Genomic DNA, 21,463 nt, shown 5'->3' with positions numbered 1-21,463 from the left:
TGGTGGTCAGGCAACAAAGTAAACAACTACTGGAAACAGATTAATGTATCTCTCGAAAAGATATTAAACACACATTTCAAAATGACACCACAAATGTACTTTTTGAACATGCCTGATGAAGAACTAGAAAGGAAATTTGGAAAAAAAATTGTTTTACATGACAGTGGCAGCTCGAATAGTATATTCCAGATATTGGAAAACCTCAGAGATGCCCCCTTAAAAGAATGGGAAAAATACATTACAGATTTGCTGATAGTGGATAAAATCACTGAACTCTTAAGAGGAGAATCTTTAGAGAACTTTGTTAATGAATGGCAACCAATGACCCAACATCTCAATGTAAAATTAATCTAAAAATGTACATAAGGGAACAGGTACATTTTTAAGTGTAACTCCAGCCAAAATATGTTTTTGCTTTGGATGGCATAGGAAAGGGTTTGTAGTGTTTGCTTTCCTGCCTGTGCCCCTGTTCAGAAGATGTCACCTCACTTTCTGTCCCTGTGATAATTGGGTTTTGACAAATTTGGCTTGCCTCCAGGCAACAGAAGCCAGGCTACTTCTATACAGATACCCTCACTGATTGACTTTGCAGACTTCATGGCTACTCAAATGCTAATTCAAGCTTGCTAATTACAACATGGGGGCCCCTGGTGGCACAGTGTGTTAAAGCGCTGAGCTGTTGAACTTGCGGACCAAAAGGTCCCAGGTTCCAATCCCGGGAGCAGAATGAGCGCCCGCTGTTAGCCCCAGCTCCTGCCAACCTAGCAGTTCGAAAACATGCAAATGCGAGTAGGTCAATAGGTACTGCTCTGACGGGAAGGTAACAGCGCTCCATGCAGTCATGCCAGCCACGTGACCTTGGAGGTGTCTACGGACAACGCCGGCTCTTCGGCTTAGAAATGGAGATGAGCACCAACCCCCCCCCAGAGTCGGTCACTCTGGACTTAACGTCAGGGGAAATCTTTACCTTTATCTAATTGCCACATTCACACTTGCTTCAAACAGAGAAGTCTTCTTTCTCCCACCCTGGACATTATTCCACACTCCATTTGCTTCACTGCCAACACAACCTCTGAGGATGCCTGCCATAGATGCAGGCGAAACGTCAGGAGAGAATGCTACTGGAACATGGCCATACAGCCTGAAAACCCCCACAGCAAACCAAAAGCACTGAGAAATCTCACTGTATACATTTCGGAATTTCGGAAGGTGTGTTACTCTTAACTGTTTTGCTCTGCATTCAGTTTAGACTTTTTTGTCCCACCAACCAATAAGGAGAGGACCCTGCTAAGCTGTCTCACCAACTGCCTTTGTGGGAAAAAAAATCCCTGTTCACTCGGGTGCATGATGCAACCGGTTTGCAATCATTAGGAGTGAACTCTCCTCATTCTGGAAGATTTAGCGGTGTCTAGCTCTATTACTTATATTGTGTATATGTACTCAAAGGAACAGGGTCATTACATTGCTGTTTCCTTAACTTTGCGCAGCATAGTATTCATTCTCCTTGCAGATTCATGAGACAGGCATGGGTGTAGACAGCTATAAGTGGGGTCCTTCCTCCAAAAGAGAAAGCAGCACGTGGGGGAGAGGCTGGGACCGGCTGGCAGTGAAGGTAAGAAGGAGCCCCTTCCTGTCCCCATTCTCTGCTGGGATCTCCAACTATTTAATAACTGGGTTGTTGTATATTTTCCGGGCTGTATGGCCATGTTCCAGAAGCATTCTCTCCTGACGTTTCGCCCACATCTATGGCAGGCATCCTCAGTGGGATTAATGCAGTTTGACACCAGTTGAACTGCCAAGGCTCAGTGATATGGATGACACTTGAAGTGGTGTCAAACTGCATGAATTAGAATAATACCTAAAGTTGGAAGAGACCTCGTGGGCCATCCCGTCCACCCCCCTGCCAAGAAACAGGAAAGTCACATTCAAAGCACCCCTGACAGATGGCCATCCAGCATCTGCTTAAAGCCTCCAGAGGAGGAGCCTCCACCACACTCCTGGGCAGAGAGTTCCACTGGTGAACAGCTCTCACAGTGAGGAAGTTCTTCCTAATATTCAGGTGGAATCTCCTCTCCTGTAGTTTGAAGCCATTGTTCTGCATTCTACTGTGTTTTCCCGAAAGTAGAACAGTGTCTTATACAATAGAGTCTCACTTATCCAACATAAACGGGCCAGCAGAATGTTGGATAAGCGAATATGTTGGATAATAAGGAGGCATTAAGGAAAAGCCTATTAAACATCAAATTAGGTTATGATTTTACAAATTAAGCACCAAAACATCATGTTAGACAACAAATTTGGCAGAAAAAGTAGTTCAATACGCAGTAATGCTATGTAGTAATTACTGTATTTATGAATTTAGCAACAAAATATCACGATATATTGAAAACATTGACTACAAAAATGTGTTGGATAATCCAGAACGTTGGATAAGCGAGTGTTGGATAAGTGAGACTCTACTGTATTAATTTTTGCTCTCAAAGATGAGCTAAGTCTTTTTTTTCAGGAAATGTCTTATTTTTCCATGAACAAAAAAAATGAACATTTATTATATACTGTACAGTAGTTGTCATCACAAAGCAGCATAACCAGACAAACTTAATCCTATCAAGAATTTCTTGTTACTATCATTATCTCCATGTAAAACAATCTATGGTACATACATTTACTAATCCTGCAGGCTCTGGTATTCTGTTTGGCGGGCATGCTTCCAAACAAAAGCTTCGCTAGGTCTTACTTTCAGGGGAGGTCTCTTATTTAGCAATTCAGCAAAACCTCTACTAGGTCTTAATTTCAGGGGATGTCTTATTTTTGGAGAAACAAGGTAGTCTCAAGGGCAGCAGAAAACAAGCTTGCTTCCTCCTCCCTATAACTTCCCCTCACATGTTTATACATGGCTGGCTATCATGTCTCCTCTCAGCCTTCTCTTCTGCAGGCTAAACATGCCCAACTGTTTAAGCCACTCCTCATAGGGCTTGTTCTCCAGACCCCTAATTATTTTAGTCGCCTTCCTCTGGACACCCAGCTTGTCAACATCTCCCTTTAATTGCGGTGCCCAGAATTGGACACAGTGTGATTCCAAGTGTGGTCTGACCAAGGCAGAATAGAGGGATAGCACGACTTCCCTGGATACACTATACTATTTATGCAGGTCAAAATCCCATTGGCCTTTTTAGCTGCCGCATCACATTGTAGGCTCATGTTTAACTTGTTGTCCACAAGGACTCACAAGATCTTTTTCACACATGCTCCTGTCGAGCCAGGCATCCCCCATTCTATATCTTTGCATTTCATTTTTTCTGCCCGAGTCTCTTGCATTTGTCCCTGTTGAACTTCATTTTGTTAGTTTCAGCCCATCTCTCTAATCTATTAAGATCGTTTTGAATTCTGCTCCTGTCTACATTAGGCTACTGCTCCTAATGTGGTCCCGTCTGCAAACTTGATGAGCGTGCCTTCTAACCCTTCGTCTAAGTCGTTAATAAAGATGTTGAATAAAACCGGGCCCAGGACGGAACCCTGTGGCACTCCACTCGTGACTTCTTTCCAGAATGAAGAAGATGCATTAGCAAGCATGCTTTGCAGTGTAATTATGCAGTGTAGACATTCATTCCCAGATGTTGCTTTAAAGCAGTGATTCCCAGCCTTTGGGCTTCCAAGTGTTTTGAACTTCAACTCCCAGAAATCCCAGCCAGCTTACCAGCTGTTGGGAGCTGTGGGAGCTGTCGTCCAAAACACCTGGGGGCCAAAGGTTGGGGACCACTGCTTTAAAGAATCCAGATCCTGTCTGATCTTTGAAACTAAGCTGGGTCAACTCTAGTTCATCCTTGCAAGGATGCTGTAGTGGAGGCATGGGCAAACTTGGGCCCTCCAGGTGTTTTGGACTTTAACTCACATAATTCCTAACAGGTTGTTAGGAATTGTGGTAGTTGAAGTCCAAAACACCTGGAGGGCCCAAGTTTGCCCGTGCCTGCTGTTGTGTGTTTCAAAAGAAGGAACTGGCAATACCACCTCACGAGTATTCCTTGTCCAAGAAAAAATTACAAAATTAATGGGTAGTGATGAGTCTGTAGTCAGACTTGAAGGCACACATACAAATACAGGCAGTTCCTGAGTTACAGACATCTGACTCATAGTTAAGAACAGGGGTGAGACCACAGGAAACGAGAGAAATCTTCTCACAGGAAGGAAAATTCACTCCTGGAAGAGTTATCATGGGGAAAAGGTTTTTCCACTGAAGCTTTATCCCCAATCCTTGTTTCCACAACAAGCCAAATGTTTCAAAATCCAATTCTCACATGGACAGAAAGTGAGGTGAAATCTTCTGAACAGGGCACAGGCAGCAAAAGAAACACTACATGGGTGTTGACCCTTCCCTAAGCTATCCAAAGCTATTCTTGAATTGGTTGAGGCTCTGAGATGTTTATTGGAAAACCATAGCAAAATGTGCTGGAGGGTGTCCTGCGAAAACAAAGTTTGTTTCAGTTTAATAAACCTTTTCCATGTTTTTATGATTGAATGAATTAGGAAATGACATTCATAACCCAGGAACAAAAAGTGTGTTACACAGTGTTATCTAAAGAATGTGACTATTGCCAAATACTGCTGCCTATTTTCCAAGGCAAGATGTCACAGGTTCCCCTGGGGAATGCTTTGAGGCAGATTTGCAAGTCTTCTATATCTTGCAAGATATTGCCCAGGAAGTAGAATGTGTGAAACACACATGATTGTCCTACAGCTTTTCCAAGCAGGCTCAACAACATATTATTAACCCACTGCTGAGCAACCTACCTGGTAAATCAGCTGAATTCTACGTTGAGTTTTTACTGGAACATATTTTTTCTCATGTGCCTTTGGATGTTGCCAAGTTTATCTTGGAGGTTGCCAGAATAAGACATCTTCCTGCTCTAGACTCAGGCTGCAACTAGCCTTCACATTAAGTTGTATATACCTTGCCTTTTCTTGTGTTTTAACCAGTTTATTAATCTGTACGCTCTTGAGTATCTTTGATATTCAAGCTGCCTGGGTTTGTAATAAAGCTTGTGGCTGTAGAAATTTAAGGATTGGACCAAACCAGATTGGGGTGCCTCTGGCTTGTCAGATATACTATATGTATAAGGATCTATGTTTCAAGGGCTGATACGTTTGCACTTTGTGCTCTTGCCCCGAAACACTTTATAACCACACTATTGCAATTTAGTTTAAATGGCCCCTCCATGCTATCCCCCTCCACCAAATTGGTGGTCCATCTTATTTTATTATATTGTTACTCATTTTATGTTTTAAATGAGGTTTTATGGATTGATGTATTGTTCTGCATAATGTTGTCTTATTGTATTTTTATTCTTGTAATGTTTTAATTGTTGTACTTTGGTTATTGTTTTTGGGCCTTTGTCCATGTTAGCCACCCCGAGTCCCAGCTGGGAGATGGTGGCGGTATAGAAAAATAAACTTACTTACTTACTTACTTACTGATCCTTCATCTCTAATTCTTTCTTTGCTCTTTGCTTGCAGAACACACTGTCTCCTCACCATGCCGACCCTATATCTTTCCCCACATCCCGACAACTTCCAGAATCTGTGTGTGCTTGTTGCAGCCCGCTATGGCCATCAGGAGCCCAAGGTGGTCAGTCTGCTCCCTAACACGGAGCTGGAGAACCCTTCCTTCTCCATCCCCAAGCTCCCAGCTCTGGAGATACAAGCCGGCATCTGTGTGTCTGGGCCTGCTGCTGTCTCTTACCTCCTCTCCTCAGATGCCTTGAGAGGGCAAGGTCCTGGAGCCGGTGCCTTGGTCCGGCAGTGGATCAGCTTTGCTGATTTGGAAGTTGCTCCTGCGGCTTGTGCAGCAGCTTTTTCAGTGCTGGGGGTTTCCAAGCAAAATAAACAGGTAAGCAGTGGAAGATGTGGGTCTTGCTGATGTAGTACACTGCAGTCATCCAATGAATTTCAGAGTTGAAAGAAGTGTGATGCAAATATAATAATAATAATCTATACACATAATAAAAGTGAAAAATGTGTATGTGTGTATGTGGAGAAGATGTCCCAAATCCTGCCAGTGTCCTCCCCAAACACCATTCTGTCCCCCACTCAAGTGAAGGCTTTCATACTTGGACAATTTCATCCTAGATGTTCTGTTTTTTCTCCAGAATAGACATCACTGGGTTCCTTAATTTGCATGACCTCGCCCACTGCCTCTACCTTAACCCTTTCCTACCCTTTCCTATGGCACACAGTTAACAGAGGAATTGATCAGCAACTGAACAAGAGAATTCACCATGATTTACAAGAGTTGTATTTGACCTACATCCAGAGAGCAACGTTAACCCAACCAACGATGGATCTGGACCAAACTTGTCATGGATAATGGGACTTGCAGTACCTTCACTGATACTGTGACCCCCATCGACAGTGGACTGGGACCAAACTTGGCACAGAGAAGCCCCATGACCAACTGAACATACTGCAGGGGTTAGTGGGAATAGACCTTGATTTAGGGAGTTATAGTTCACCAGCATCCAGAAAGCAATGAACCCAGCTGACGTCAGAACTGGACCAAACTTGGCGCACACACCCACCATGGCCGTCTGCGAATACTGGCAGGGTTTGGGGGTGATTGCCCTGGGAATCTAGGGGTTGTAGTTCACCCTTATCCAGATAGCACTGAACCCAGCCAATGACGGATCTGGACCAAACTTCAATGATATTACCTAACATCGTAAAAAACCCCCAAACAATGCCTTCTTCTAATAACCTGGGCACTGCCTGGTCCCCAAGCTAGTAAATAATAATAATAACAATAAGGCTTTATTTATAGCCCACCCCATCTCCCGGAAGGGACTCAAGGCGGCTTACAACAAAATAAACACAATGGCAAACATTCAATGTTGACAGTAATATATGGTGAGTGTAGACTTGTAATGCAGTTTCAAACTGCATTATGTGGCAGTGTAGATGTGGCCCAACCTGCCTTGCAGAGTTGTGAGGAAGAATGGGAGGACAGAACCATGCCTGCTGCTTTGAGCACATTGGGAGCAAGATGGAATATGAATGAATTAAGCAAATGAATATCATAAATATGTAGTTTGAGGGGGGAACACAGTTTAAGGATTGATACCAGTGAAGTATGTAAGTACTTGTCCCACTCTCTCCCCCTGTTCAGGTGACAGACCGTGCTCTGGCAGAACTTCGAAATCTCCTTGGGGTGCTGGACAGTCACCTGAAGCTCCGGACATACTTGGTGGGGGAAGCTGTGACGTTGGCTGATGTGACAGTTGCTTGTGCTCTGCTATTGCCATATAAATACGTGAGTTTCCCTGCTCTTTCATGTCCTTAGTAGGGAGTTTCAAAATACAGTAGGCCTGTATATTATCTAAGGGATTCATTCTCGGACGCACTATGTTATGTAATTTTCTGGAACTCTATTTTTCTTTCGTAAAATGAACAATGACTAGTGCTTCCAGCAGAAGCATACTGTAGAATTGCTCCGGAAGACCTAATGATGCCTACAGAAGTGTTTTTTCTAACCCTCCAGCCCAATTCTATGGTCAATATCCACTTTTCTAGGCATCACTAGGCCTTCCAGAGTGATTGTATGGTATTTAAAACACGGTATTTATAAATGGAACCACCTTCAACATGCCCATGGAAGAAGCAGGACTATTATAGTTTCTCAATAGGCTCTTTTTCCAGGAAGTGCTTTATGAATGATTGATACTGTCTGACAGTGGATTTAATAAAGAGGTGGAAGGAGCCTTGAATGTATATTTTTATGTATTTTTATGTGAATGTTTAATGTAATTAATTTAAATTGAATTGAAATGTAATTGGAATTGTTTTATATATGTGTTTATATTTGTAAGCCGCCCTGAGTCCCCTTTGTGGGTGAGAAGGGCAGGGTAGAAATGTTGTAATAAATAATTATATTTGAAACATTTTATACATAGGGAATAAAGTAAAATTATCCCTGTATGACAGCTTTGTTGGTTCTAAATTTTGTAATATTTTTGGAATTTGTTGTGTTGGTCAAAGAGCATGACAAAGAAATTAAAAGTATACAAAATAATAATAGAAAAAATGAAATTACATGCAATAATATAAAATAAGTTTGAAATTAAAACATGGGAAAGTGTGTGTAAATTACAACATGAGTTTTAGCCTAAAATAATTTCATAAGCAATATTCATATGTTGATCAGCTGCAACCTCCAACCTCTGTTGTCAGCATCGCTAGTGGTGAGGACTACTAGGATTGGCAGAGCAAAATCTGGAAGACTGTACAATTCATACTCTGGTTTCTCTTCAGATCGTATAAATCTTTCACTTTTTACTAGTGAAATCTTATTCTTGATCATTTTATTCTTCATGGCCTTAAACAATATTTCATGGACCAGTGTTTTCCAAACCCCACTTCCCAGTTCATCTTCTTTATCATGGTATCTTGTTATATAATCCGTTTGCTGATTCTTAAATAGTAGTGCTATTTTCCTACTTTGTTTCTTAGGTCTTAGACCAAGCTCTTCGCTCTTCTTACATCAATGTTACCCGTTGGTTTCTCACCTGCATCAACCAGCCAGAATTCCAAGCTGTTCTGGGTCCAGTGAAGCTGTGTGAGCAGGCACTTGGAGCAGTTCCCTCAAAACAGAATCTCAGAGGTAAGGTTTTTATGAATTTATAGGGTGTTTCAAAATGATGGACCCAATTTCAAAGCAGTGTATTTCATGATGGCAACCTGTTACAGCTACACAAAAAGTTACAAAACAGTTTAATGAGTTATCAAGCTTTACTAACCATTTTAAGCCAGAAATGAATTAAAAAAAAAAACTCTGCAAATGGGGACTACCTTAAGAGGCCTTTTGTTGCGGGGTCGCCATCTTGCAAGTGACTGAGGCTAGGAGGCTATTTGAGTGCTGCGAGAAGCATTTAGCAGTAATCATTTGAAACTCTATCATAATAATAGTAGTAGTTTTATTTCTTGCCTGCCGTTACAGCATCTTTTCAGTTGGTAAAGGTTTTATTCACGGGTGGTATGGCAGAGATATAGTGATATGGGTCCATCTCTTTGAAACACCCTGTATTTTGTTATATTAAAAATATGTGTAATTTACAATAAGGTCAGTTTAAGCAATTCTAAATTTAAAACAATAACAGTAATTTCAACATTCTAAAAACATGTTGTTTATTCATTTAGTTGCTTCCGACTCTTCGTGACCTCATGGACTAAGCAACTAAACAGTTTCAGTAGTTATAACTACAAATGTATGTATACAGATTTTTGGCCATCAAAATTATTTAATTTGGCACCACAGTGAAATCAGTGTTGGTGCCATATGGCATTCAAGAAAAAGACATTCCTCAACACAACTGTGGATAAGGCCCTCTTCTAACTTTCTTATACAGCATAGTATCCCATTGACAGTATAGTATCCCAGTGAAATTTTTGTGAGTTGCTAGGGAGGTCATTGAAACCCAGGTAGGAAATTGGGCTGCATTATTGTATATGGATGTTTTCCAGCTGGGTAGGACTACTAGTCCCATCACGCATGCACCTGTTCAATATGCCCACCTAGTTGGCAGAGCACACTTCTCTTCTAGGCTGCCATGAAAGCCATTGTCTAATGATGGTTTCAGTCTATTAACAATTGTGAATAAACTCATTTAGTCCATCTCCTTTTCCCAAAGAATCAGCCACAGGCTCTGAAACTCAGTTGCCAGAGAAGAAGGACTTAACAGAGCCACCCCCTAAAAGTGCATCTCAACTAAAGAAAGAAGCAAAGAAGAAAGAAAAACTGGAAAAGTTTCAGCAGAAGAAAGAAAAAAGCCAGCAGCAGCAGCAAGGCGAAGTAAGAAATGTCAACAAGAAGCATGTTTAAATATGCTAGCAAAATAGGAAGTGAGATTCCAACATTTAGTGCAGTGTTTTCAACCTGGAGTCCCCGGATGTTTTTGGCTTACAACTCCCAGAAATCCCAGCCAGTTTACCAGCTGTTAGCATTTCTGGGAGTTGAAGGCCAAAAACATCTGGAGACCCCAGGTTGAGAACTACTGATTTAGTGGGTGATTGTGGAGATCACACCCAGCCCAAAAGAATAGTTATATGTATTACTGGGTTTACAGCAGGGATAGATTATACTATCTAACATGATTGTTGTTCCTGGGTTATAAAAGTCATTTCCTAATTGGTTCTATTATAGAAACATGGAAACATTTTAATAAACTGCAAAAACTTTGTTTTTGTGGGACACCCTGCAACATATTTTGCTATAGTTTTTCAATGAATATCTCAGAGTCTCAACCACTTTAATATAGTTTGTGACAGCCACAAAAACAAAGTTTCTGGAGTATAACAATTATTTTCAAATAAATACCATGCAGTTATACAGGAAATATCATTTTCAAAGCAGGAACAGAAGTATTTTCAATTTTTTTACATGGTGTTATAGTTGCACCATTTGTGGTTCTTTGCAGAAGAAGCCAAAAGCAGAGAAGAAGGAGAAGAAAGATCTTGGGATCATAACCTATGACATCTCAACCAAACCAGGGGAGAAAAAAGGTACTGTGATAGTGGGTACTGGTGAATGTAGGAAAATGATAAGAGGGATTGGAGGCCTTTGCCCCACGCTGTATGTAGTTATTGAAAATACCCAAATAGCAAGGATCCTTACATTAGCAAAATAGTGGCATCAGAGGAGCTGTTTTCGTTAATTGCTCTACTGCTTTGTAGATAAACATGCATAGGTTCATAGTCTGCCTTAAATAGAAAGAAAGAAAACTAGAGTCTTGGCGAAGAAATCTCAGTGGATAAGAAGGACTAATTGCTTCATGTCATAATAGCCTTTTGGATTTTTATACTAGGCATGGAGGGAGAATAGAAGCCTCACAGTCTTTCTTTTTTCTCATACTCACATACTTTCTGCTTTCCCCTTCCTTCCAGATGTGGCTTCCCCAATGCCAGATTCCTACAGCCCTCAATACGTCGAAGCTGCCTGGTATCCTTGGTGGGAGAGCCAGGGATTTTTCAAACCAGAGTATGGGGTAAGTGTGAACTTTTTGTGTTGTCACAGGAAGAAATCCCAATGTCCATTCAGATAATATGGCAAGTTGGTTTGTTTTCTAAGGGACAGGTGGTTTACATCTATCACAACACGGGATCCATGTCCTAAGCTTCTTTGCGCTTTCCTCTTGAACTTAAATAGTAACAAATTTGTACCTTGTATTATTATAAAAATAGGGCTCAAGCACTTCACACTCTATCCTATAGTGAGCCCTGTGAAACAACTCTGAAATTATTTCTGTTTTTGTAGATTTTCAGCAGAAGTGAAAAAATACCCTGTGATATTTTTCAGTCAGTCTGACAATTGGATAAATGTGTCTGAATCCCTTTTATAGTTGTTACTCAATATCTGTGGATTCTGTATCTATGTTTTCAACCACTCACTTCTTGAAAATATTCACCCTTCCCTCCTCAAAAAAAAATCCAATGGACATTATTTTTTTCATTTATATAAGAGACACCATTGTAAATAATGGAATTTGAGCATCCACATATCTTGGTATCCTTGGGGTCCTGCAGCCAAATCCCAGAAGATACCAAGAGTCCCCTGTATTACATTTTCTTATCCACCTTATTCATGAATTAAAACAAATTGCAGCTCAAAACCTTTTGAGAACATATGTGCCCCAACAACAGTTAGGGTTTCTTTTTCTCACAAAATCTGTTTTTCTTTGTCAGCGTCGCTGTGTCTCTGAGCCAAACCCCAGAGGCATCTTTATGATGTGTATTCCGCCACCCAACGTCACGGGATCACTCCATCTTGGTCATGCACTCACCAATGCCATCCAGGACTCCTTGACTCGATGGTGAGGCTTCTGTAGGCACCCTTTGTTTCTTCTGCTCTGTGACTGAGTCAGGGAGCTCTTTTAATTAGAAAGGGTACTGTAGCTGGGAAAGAGATCCTGCATTGCCATTCCATTGCTGGGAAAATTCAGTATCTCCAAAACTGGAGCTCTTTTTAACAATGTAGCACTGTAAGACTATATGAAAAAGAGTGCTGACTTCTCGTTTCCCTATCAACTGATAGTCAGGAGGGTCTCTCCCCCCACCCTCATCATCTTATAGGCACCGGATGAAAGGGGAGACCACCCTGTGGAATCCAGGCTGTGACCACGCGGGCATTGCCACCCAGGTGGTGGTGGAGAAGAAGCTTTGGAAGGAGCAAGGGAAGACTCGGCATGATCTTGGGCGGGAGCTGTTCATTAAGGAGGTCTGGAAGTGGAAAAATGAGTGAGTTCTCAAGTTGACCTGTCTGCCTGAGCATCTTGTAAGTGTCAGTGTACTATGCCACCCCTTTGATACAAGTGTGTTGATTGAGAAACCCTCCAGATATTGCTGGTCTGTTAATGCCCATCAACTCCGACTGGCATAGTAAATGGTAACTAGTGCTGGTGGTTAAGTGAAGAAAAATCTGGATGTTTAACAATCATGCTTTAAGCTCATGATGCTTTTTATGTCTCTCTCTCTCTCTCTTTTTTGCAGGAAAGGGGATCGGATTTATCATCAACTGAAGAAGCTGGGGTCCTCAATGGACTGGGATAGAGCCTGTTTTACCATGGATCCTGTAAGATCTGTTCCAGTGGAGATTTGTATGTTTCTGTGTGTGTGTGTTTCTTGATCTTCAGCATCCTTGTCACAATAGCTCTATTGGTGCAGATCAGTTTCCTGTTGTTGTTGTTGTTGTTGTTATACTGCCTTTATCCCCATAGGGACTTATGGTGGCTAATAACGACACAACAGAATTTAGAATCAAAACAAAATATATTCATTTATTTACAACATTTTTACTCTGCCTTTCTCACCCGAGGGGACTCAAGGTGGCTTACAACACTCTGCAAGATTCAATGCCAAACAAATCAGTAGAAATTAACAACACATTTAAAACCATTAACAATAATCAATAGGAATACAAGCATCAAAAAGCATCAAAAACATATAAATTACTTAAATAAAACAAAATATATATACATATCAATACATTTTAAAATAAATAAAATATTTGTGTAATGCATACAAAAGTTTAAATACAATAAAAATGAAATTACATTTAAAAACTAAACATCCCCCAAAAGTCCCACCAATTTAAAGTGTTGGTTCTAACTTACAAAGCCCCATACTGTTCAGGTCTGAATTATTTAAAGGGACATATTCTCCCTTGTGAACCTGCCCACATTTTAAGATCTCCCAAAGAGGACCTTCTGTCCCTCCTCCCTTCCTCCCGGGCATATCTGTTGGGGGCACAGGAGAGGGCCTGGTTGCTGCTTCTAGGCTGTTCATGGAGCCATCTTTCCAAACTAGTTATGCTGGCATGCTCAGCTCCCTTTCTGTAATATGACATCATTTTTCTGTTTCACCAAGCATTTGATTCTTTAGGTGAGATGGGCCTTGCATTGTTATGCTGTTGTGTGTTTTTATCATTTATTGCAAAAGCAGTGGTCCAGTACTCATGCAATATGAAAAAGTAATTTCTAGTTGAGTAAATGGAATTGTGCCAATATCTGTTGGAGGATGGAAAAGACTAAATGAAGATTTCTTCTTGCTCTTGATTTGCCAACAGAAACTCTCTCGTGCTGTTGAAGAAGCATTTATCCGATTGCATGAAGAAGGTGTCATCTATCGCAGCAAACGCCTGGTCAACTGGTCATGCACCCTGAACTCAGCCATCTCTGACATAGAGGTGATTATGATGGGAGAAAGAGTATTTGAAGGGCACAACCGATTTGTTGCAGCAGTGTTATACCTAAGTGAACAAATCCTAATGAATTCTGAAACTTTCCTTTTCTCAGGTGGATAAGAAGGAGTTAACAGGCCGAACTCTCTTGCCTGTGCCTGGCTACAAGGAGAAAGTTGAATTTGGGGTGCTGGTTTCCTTCGCCTACAAGATTGAGGGCTCAGGTTAGTAAGGTGTCTTGGTTGATACTTTGGCTGGGATCTTGATCTGGGGGACCATTTTTTCTCTTCCAGAAGTTGTCAGACCTTTGCTTCTGCTAGCAGTAAGGAATGCTAGACATTGCCTTCTGCCAACATCTGGACCACTTGTAATTTGGAACCTTTCTTTTTGATTCTTTCACCCATGGTTTTCTTCCTAGATGCTGAAGTGGTGGTTGCCACAACCCGTATTGAGACAATGCTGGGTGACACAGCAGTTGCAGTTCATCCTCAGGATCCACGATACAAGGTGAGAAATCCTACAAATAGATATACAGAGCGACCACTTACGGTGGGATGGCAATAACTCATAGTCTTCCAGAAGTTGACAGAACTGCTACTACCATTAATTTACCATTGATTGTGCTTGGCAAGAACCACTCGTGGTTGGAGTCCAATAACATCTGTGGTGTCACAGGTTCCCCAGCCCTAGATTTTGATATTGTGGATGGATGACCAGCTACAAGTTCAGTGATATTTCTGGTCTTAGGCTGATGGATACAATATTTCACTTGTGGCTGACTTCTTCTCTCCTCCCTTCCCAGATGCAGTTAGTAAGCCCTGACAGGTTCTTTGCCCAAAAATCAGTGCATGGGCCAGCTACTAGAATCAACTTCTTGGAACAGGGCAACAAACAAAGAGTGCCCAATAGAATATAAAAAGGGCATTTGAAGTAGCAGGAGAAATGGTGGCAGAATAAAACTAGGCAATGAGTTCAAATACTGGCCAGGCTGAGATAGAAAAGAATAATGAGTTGGTAACAGGTGTAATCATGAAAGAAGGACTATCATATTTCATTGCATAATAGTCACACTTTTATTCCTTTTTTGTTAAAAACTGTTATGTGCTTTTGGAATTTGGGACTATTCATGAACTGCCTTGCTTTTGAATTTACATTTGACTGCTGACTTTTTTGGATTTTACACCTTCTTTCCTTGTCCCTGCTTTTTACTATATATCTTTTGTGTATTTTTTTTTTTTACAATAAACTGTTTGGCTTTACTCTGGACTCCTGTGTGATGCTCTGGTCATAGGTGGCTTCAGGTCTGGGGTATAACATGCAATTGGAATGCTGACTTTTTTTAAAAAAATATTTCTTCTAATGATGTGGGTAAACTTCAATAAGCCTTTTTTTCCTTCTAGCACCTTCATGGTCGGAGTGTTGTGCACCCCTTCACCAAACGACTCTTGCCTATATTGTGTGATGACTTTGTAGACATGGAGTTTGGAACTGGTATGTCTGGGGTTAAAACATAACAACTCTGTTGGATATAGATTGCTTTCATGTGTTAGGAGGATTATGTTGAAATGATTCCACACAGAGCATCCTGTGCGTATGAATGTGCTCACATAGAATCATAGAATAGTAGATGTTGGAAGAGACCACATGGGCCATCCAGTCCAACCCCCTGCCAAGAAGCAGGAAATGGCATTCAAAGCACCCCCGACAGATGGCCATCCAGCCTCTGCTTAAAAGCCTCCAAAGAAGGAGCCTCCACCACGGCCCCGGGAAGAGAGTTCCACTGTCGAACAGCCCTCACAGTGAGGAAGTTCTTCCTGATGTTCAGGTGGAATCTCCTTTCCTGTAGTTTGAAGCCATTGTTCCGTGTCCTAGTCTTCAGGGCAGCAGAAAACAAGCTTGCTCCCTCCTCCCTATGACTTCCCTTCACGTATTTGTACATGGCTTTCATGTCTCCTCTCAGCCTTCTCTTCTGCAGGCTAAACATGCCCAGCTCTTTAAGCCACTCCTCATAGGGCTTGTTCTCCAGACCCTTAATCATTTTAGTCGCCCTCCTCTGGACGCTTTCCAGCTTGTCAACATCTCCCTTCAACTGTGGTGCCCAAAATTGGACACAGTATTCCAGGTGTGGTCTGACCAAGGCAGAATAGAGGGGGAGCAGGACTTCCCTGGATCTAGACGTTATTCCCCTATTGATGCAGGCCAGAATCCCATTGGCTTTTTTAGCAGCCGCATCACATTGTTGGCTCATGTTTAACTTGTTGTCCACAAGGACTCCAAGGTCTTTTTCGCACACACTGCTGTCAAGCCAGGCGTCCCCCATTCTGTATCTTTGATTTCCATTTTTTCTGCCGAAGTGAAGCATCTTGCATTTGTCCCTGTTGAACTTCATTTTGTTAGTTTCGGCCCATCTCTCTAGTCTGTCAAGATCGTTTTGAATTCTGCTCCTGTCTTCTGGAGTGTTAGCTATCCCTCCCAGTTTTGTGTTGTCTGCAAACTTCATGATCGTGCCTTCTAACCCTTCGTCTAAGTCATTAATAAAGATGTTGAACAGAACTGGGCCCAGGACGGAGCCCTGCGGCACTCCACTTGTCACTTCTTTCCATGATGAAGACGACGCATTGGTGAGCACCCTTTGGGTTTGTTTGCTTAGCCAATTACAGATCCACCTGACCGTAGTTTTGTCTAGCCCACATTTTACTAGTTTGTTTGCCAGAAGGTCGTGGGGGACTTTGTCGAAGGCCTTACTGAAATCCAGGTACGCTACATCCACGGCATTCCCTGTATCGACCCAACTCGTAACTCTATCGAAAAAAGAGATCAGATTAGTCTGGCATGACTTGCCTTTGGTAAATCCGTGTTGACTATTAGCAATGACCGCATTTGTTTCTAAGTGTTCGCAGACCACTTCCTTAATGATCTTTTCCAGAATTTTGCCTGGTATTGATGTGAGGCTGACCGGACGGTAATTGTTTGGGTCGTTCTTTTTTCCCTTCTTGAAGATAGGGACCACATTCGCCCTCCTCCAATCTGCTGGGACTTCTCCCGTTCTCCAAGAACTCTCGAAGATAATTGCCAGTGGTTCTGAAATAACTTCCGCTAGTTCCTTCAGTACTCTTGGGTGTAGCTGATCTGGCCCTGGGGACTTGAATTCGTTTAGAGAGGCCAAGTGTTCCTGGACAACTTGTTTCCCTATTTGGGGTTGGATTTCCCCCAATCCTTCGCCCATTCCATGTTGCTGAGGTTGAAGATGGCTTTCTTTTTGTGAGAAGACCGAGGCAAAGAAGGCATTAAGTAGTTCTGCCTTTTCCCTGTCCCCTGTCGCCATCACCCCATCTTCTCCTTGCAATGGCCCTATCGCCTCCTTTTTCTTCCTTTTTCTACCAACGTAAGCAAAAAAGCCTTTTTTGTTGTTTTTTATGTCCCTGGCAAGCCTGAGCTCATTTTGCGCTTTAGCCTTGCGAACCTTTTCCCTACAGGTGTTGGCTATACGTTTGAATTCTTCTTTGGTGATTTCTCCCCTTTTCCACTTCTTGTGCATGTCACTTTTGAGCTTTAGCTCAGTTAGAAGTTCTTTGGACATGCATTTGGATAGTATAACTATATGAGGGAGCTCCCGGTGGCTCAGTGGGTTAAACTGGTGAGCTGCTGAACTTGCTGACCAAAAGGTCAGCGGTTCAAATCCGGGGAGCGGGTGAGCTCCTGCTGTTAGCCCCAGCTTCTGCCAACCTACCAGTTCAAAAGCATGCAAATGTGAGTAGATCAATAGGTACCACTCTGGCAGGAAGGTAATGGTGCTCTATGCAAACATGCCGGCCACATAACCTTGGAGGTGTCTACGGACAACGGCTCATCGGCTTAGAAATAGAGATGAACACCAATCCCCAGAGTTGGATATGACTAGACTTAATGTCAGTGGAAAACCTCATTACCTAACTATATGAGGGGAAAACATCACATGGAAACTATGTACTTGGGAAAAGTGAGATTTGAGTTGAAGCCTTCTCTCTTGAAATCTCCTTGTCATCCAGCATGACTGGAGGACCTAGGGGTTCCTGGAGGGAATATTATAAATCAAATCCATGAATAATAAAATCTGCAAAAGTCAAAATTATAAATGTGGAGAGAGGGTTTGATTATCCGCTTGGCCATAGAAACTCACTGGTGACTTTGGGCAGGTTATATGCTCTGAATCCCAGAAAACCCGTTGATCGGTTAGGATCACTATAAGTTGAAAACAACAAATTAGTTCTGCAGCCTTACTGCAGTGGAACAGCTGGATAGCTGCTGTGTTCCATAAATTGTGTGCTATCCACCCCTGCTTTAAAGGGAGAGAGAGGTATGATCAGGAGCCAAAGTGTAATAAAATGGAGATAGTTTGAATGAATTGACAGAACAGAAGATTCCAAGGAAAGGAGGGGCATGGTATCAACTTGGAAGAGCCTTCCAGTAGGAGGGTGGCAGGGAGCATCTTGGCAGCTTTGTGTCTTCATTTGTTTAGACAAAGGGGTAATTGGGGAACAACTCCAGAGACTTTATATCTGGTCTTGACCTGAATTCCTTGGTAGGCAATGTGGATTAAAGTGGCCCTCTTCTTCTTTTGTCACTTTCAGGCGCAGTAAAAATCACACCAGCCCACGATCAGAATGACTACGAGGTCGGCTTGCGCCATGGACTCAATTTCATCACCATTTTTGATGAGGATGGTTATCTCATCAACGTGTCCCCTCCCTTCCTGGTATGCATCTGGGCTGGTGATAGAGGAGTTCTTGATTTTTGTCATTATGGATTGAAATGAGATTTCCTCAGCTAAGAGTGCTTGGTGCATTAGGATCAATATTTCACCCATCGTATGGGTTCTTCGGTGGTTTTCAGCCTTTTGGTTGTTTTGGATTTCAGCTCCCAGAATCCTTGACTATGGACTAAGCTGGCTAGGGTATCTCGGAGCTGAAGGCCAAAAGTTACAAAAGCTTAGGTGATCCGCATATGTCTTCCATTCATATGTGTAACTATTTTTTTATCCAGGGAATGAAGCGGTTTGACGCTCGTCGAGCAGTGCTGCAAGCTTTGAAAGAAAAGGGGCTGTTCAAGGAGGTGAAGGACAATCCCATGGTGGTCCCAGTCTGCAGGTGAGGAGAACTTGAATTAGAACCATCAACTTGTGTTTTTGGTGGATAGTTCTCTTCTCTGGACATCAAGACGGTCTTATTACCATGCTTGAAATGACCCTTCCTGGATGAGTAAAACACACCTTGTACTCTGTGTGATTTAGCTATAAGGGCTTTCCAGTGATGTAGTGCTTGCACAGTGGCACACACAGAAGTAAAAAGAGAGTTGTAATGTTTGAGTGTGTGGTTAAATCATATATGTCTCAGTTCAGTTTGCTAGTCCATTCATTAGCTCTCTGTGATGCCTCTAAGCTGCGTGAGCACTGGAAACCAACACGGAGGCCAATAAACAATCTAATATCTTTATTAAAGCAATAAAAGAATCAAACAAAAATAAGCAGAGTATATAGTCCAGCAATAGTCCTTTTAGGAAAGGTCAAATATAGTCCCATAATATAAAGTTTAATGTCCAGTATTAGAGATCATGTTTTCAAATCCAATAACCGAAACACACTCAAACCTCCAAGCAGTTTGAGTGGGGAATAAAGCAAGGTCTTTCAAAAGAGTTCCAGGTTCAAAGTCCAAGGCAGGGATAACAAGGCAAGGCAAGGAAGCTAGGCAAGGCAAAGTTGGTCGTGGTGGAACTGAAATGCAGTCCAGTCTTGACAGGGAGACGAGACGCAATGCCCGGTCTACTCCAGAGTAGCGCGCCGCAGGAACTAGAGTTGATGTTAACTTTCCAACTGACACATTGACACCGCGATGGCTAGCCTGTGCCCAGAACTTTTATGGGACTTCAAATCTTCCCCAAACCAGGTGCCTGATCACATTTTCCCAAGGGACTGAAGACAACAACTTTACCAGATGCAACCCTCCCTGAAAACTCCCAAGGGAATTGGTTTAATTAGCGCCCTCTCTCTCCGCTAATCTCGCGCTTCGTCTCCGAATCTCCTTATCAGAGCGGTGTGTTTTGAGAAACGATTTCCTATCAAAAGGAACACTTTCCGGGGAACCAGGCTCTGTTTCAAGGGCTTTTGTAATTAGCTTTGGACCCAAGCTGTCAACAGGGAACATCTGGAAGGGAACAGAATCTTGCTGAGTTGGAAGAAACCCCATATCCTCTTCAGTCTGATCTATAATGGCTGCGGGGTCATGACTCGAGGGTCTCTGAGACATCACACTCTCTTTGTTTATATTTCACTGGTTTTCCCACTATCGGGATTTACTTTGAAACAGATACATTTTGTATGTTTTCACTGTTAATGTATCTGTTTCTTCTCTTGTGTCTCCAACAGACATGAATTCAGATAAGATCTCAAATCAAAACTACGCATCTATGAAAATCCAACCTTTCTACTCCCTTTCCCCATCTCAAATCTAGACTCTGTCTCTGACTCTAACCCTGCACAACCTCTTTCCTTCACAATATTTCCTGAGCAGTGATTGACTACCTTCAGACAGATCTGCCCAACTCCTCCTTCACAGATATTGATTATTGCAGCTTGACACCACTTTAGCTGCCATGGCTCCAATCAATGGAATCCTGTGCTTTGTACTATGTGAAATAGAAAGAGTATCTCTGCCAAACTAAAACCCCAGAATTGTATCCGTTACACCCATATGTTTACAGACAAAGGGAATTCTGTGTGAACAGAAAGGGGAATGAACATATAAACAGGTAGAACAGTATCTTATGTTAGAAGATGGAAGGCAGTATTGCAGTTCAAAAGTCTTCACACACAAAGAGGATTACTCTTGTATTCCAGCAGCACTGGCCGCATTTCTTGGCTTGATCTAATGCTGCCGTTTATTTTTCTTCCTGATGCCCACAGCCGCTCTAAAGATGTGGTGGAGCCCCTGCTGAAGCCCCAGTGGTACGTGCGTTGTGATACAATGGCCCGAGGAGCAGCCGAGGCAGTGCGCCGAGGTGACCTGCGCATTGTGCCAGACTTCCACCTTAAAACCTGGTTCAATTGGATGGACAATATTCGGTAAGATTCTCTTGTGGAGCTAGCTGTTTACAGGATGTATGTTGGTGAGAAGACGATAGGAACTGACATTTGGAGTGGGGAGGAGCAATGTTGGAGGAGACGAAAAAGAGAAGAAGGGATCTATGTAAGATTTATGCAGAAAACAGAAGTGGCAAAAACAGGGAATTGAAACAAAATGTTGTGTGAACTGTGTCCTTCTCACAATCCTAGGCAGCAACCCTTTCTTCCTAGTACCCTATTATCTGACCCCATTGCTGTTCATATTTTGAATGCATTCTGTGCCAGTTCAGCCCCCCCACTCCCACCCTCTCATCTTTTAACATCTTTTCGCAAACTTTGGAGTTGGGGTTTTTTTGCATGTTGATAATCCTTTTTTGGATCCCAATTAACCTATTTTGGCTAGTATTTGACACCTGTGTCCACTATTAGAGCTGATAAACTGAAAGGAACATTTAATGCTAAGAGCAAACAGTGTATCAATTGCTGTAATCCAATATACAGAGTTGCAAAGTTCACATAGATTTCTGATGAAACAATAACAAAAAGATGAAATTTACAGTCCGTGTGTCATTTATATGTGTATTCAAATTACAGATGATACCATTTTATCTTGTTCTGTCTTAGAAGTGTGTGGCATCCATTCCAAATGT

The 21,463-nt window shown here is 42.1% G+C and overlaps 1 protein-coding gene across 1 annotated transcript in view; it reads left to right on the top strand.

Moving 5' to 3' along the window:
• The first annotated feature begins 1,474 nt into the window (after nucleotides 1-1,474).
• Nucleotides 1,475-21,463, top strand: part of vars1 (valyl-tRNA synthetase 1) — a 42,909-nt gene continuing 22,920 nt past the window's right edge. Inside the window, exons 1-17 of the mRNA XM_062969521.1 lie at nucleotides 1,475-1,612; nucleotides 5,512-5,884; nucleotides 7,157-7,300; nucleotides 8,497-8,647; nucleotides 9,675-9,835; nucleotides 10,461-10,545; nucleotides 10,927-11,027; nucleotides 11,725-11,852; nucleotides 12,112-12,276; nucleotides 12,529-12,610; nucleotides 13,604-13,723; nucleotides 13,833-13,941; nucleotides 14,136-14,224; nucleotides 15,118-15,208; nucleotides 18,328-18,452; nucleotides 18,740-18,843; nucleotides 20,655-20,813. Of these exons, the coding sequence (XP_062825591.1) occupies nucleotides 5,531-5,884; nucleotides 7,157-7,300; nucleotides 8,497-8,647; nucleotides 9,675-9,835; nucleotides 10,461-10,545; nucleotides 10,927-11,027; nucleotides 11,725-11,852; nucleotides 12,112-12,276; nucleotides 12,529-12,610; nucleotides 13,604-13,723; nucleotides 13,833-13,941; nucleotides 14,136-14,224; nucleotides 15,118-15,208; nucleotides 18,328-18,452; nucleotides 18,740-18,843; nucleotides 20,655-20,813 (2,168 nt within the window). The 5' untranslated portion in view covers nucleotides 1,475-1,612; nucleotides 5,512-5,530. The remainder of the gene's footprint in view (nucleotides 1,613-5,511; nucleotides 5,885-7,156; nucleotides 7,301-8,496; nucleotides 8,648-9,674; nucleotides 9,836-10,460; nucleotides 10,546-10,926; nucleotides 11,028-11,724; nucleotides 11,853-12,111; nucleotides 12,277-12,528; nucleotides 12,611-13,603; nucleotides 13,724-13,832; nucleotides 13,942-14,135; nucleotides 14,225-15,117; nucleotides 15,209-18,327; nucleotides 18,453-18,739; nucleotides 18,844-20,654; nucleotides 20,814-21,463) is intronic.

Source organism: Anolis carolinensis, chromosome 2, assembly GCF_035594765.1.
Source record: "Anolis carolinensis isolate JA03-04 chromosome 2, rAnoCar3.1.pri, whole genome shotgun sequence".
Taxonomy (NCBI): domain Eukaryota; kingdom Metazoa; phylum Chordata; class Lepidosauria; order Squamata; family Dactyloidae; genus Anolis; species Anolis carolinensis.
The sequence above is the reverse complement of the archived record's forward strand: the minus strand, read 5'-3'. Positions and strand labels throughout refer to the sequence as shown.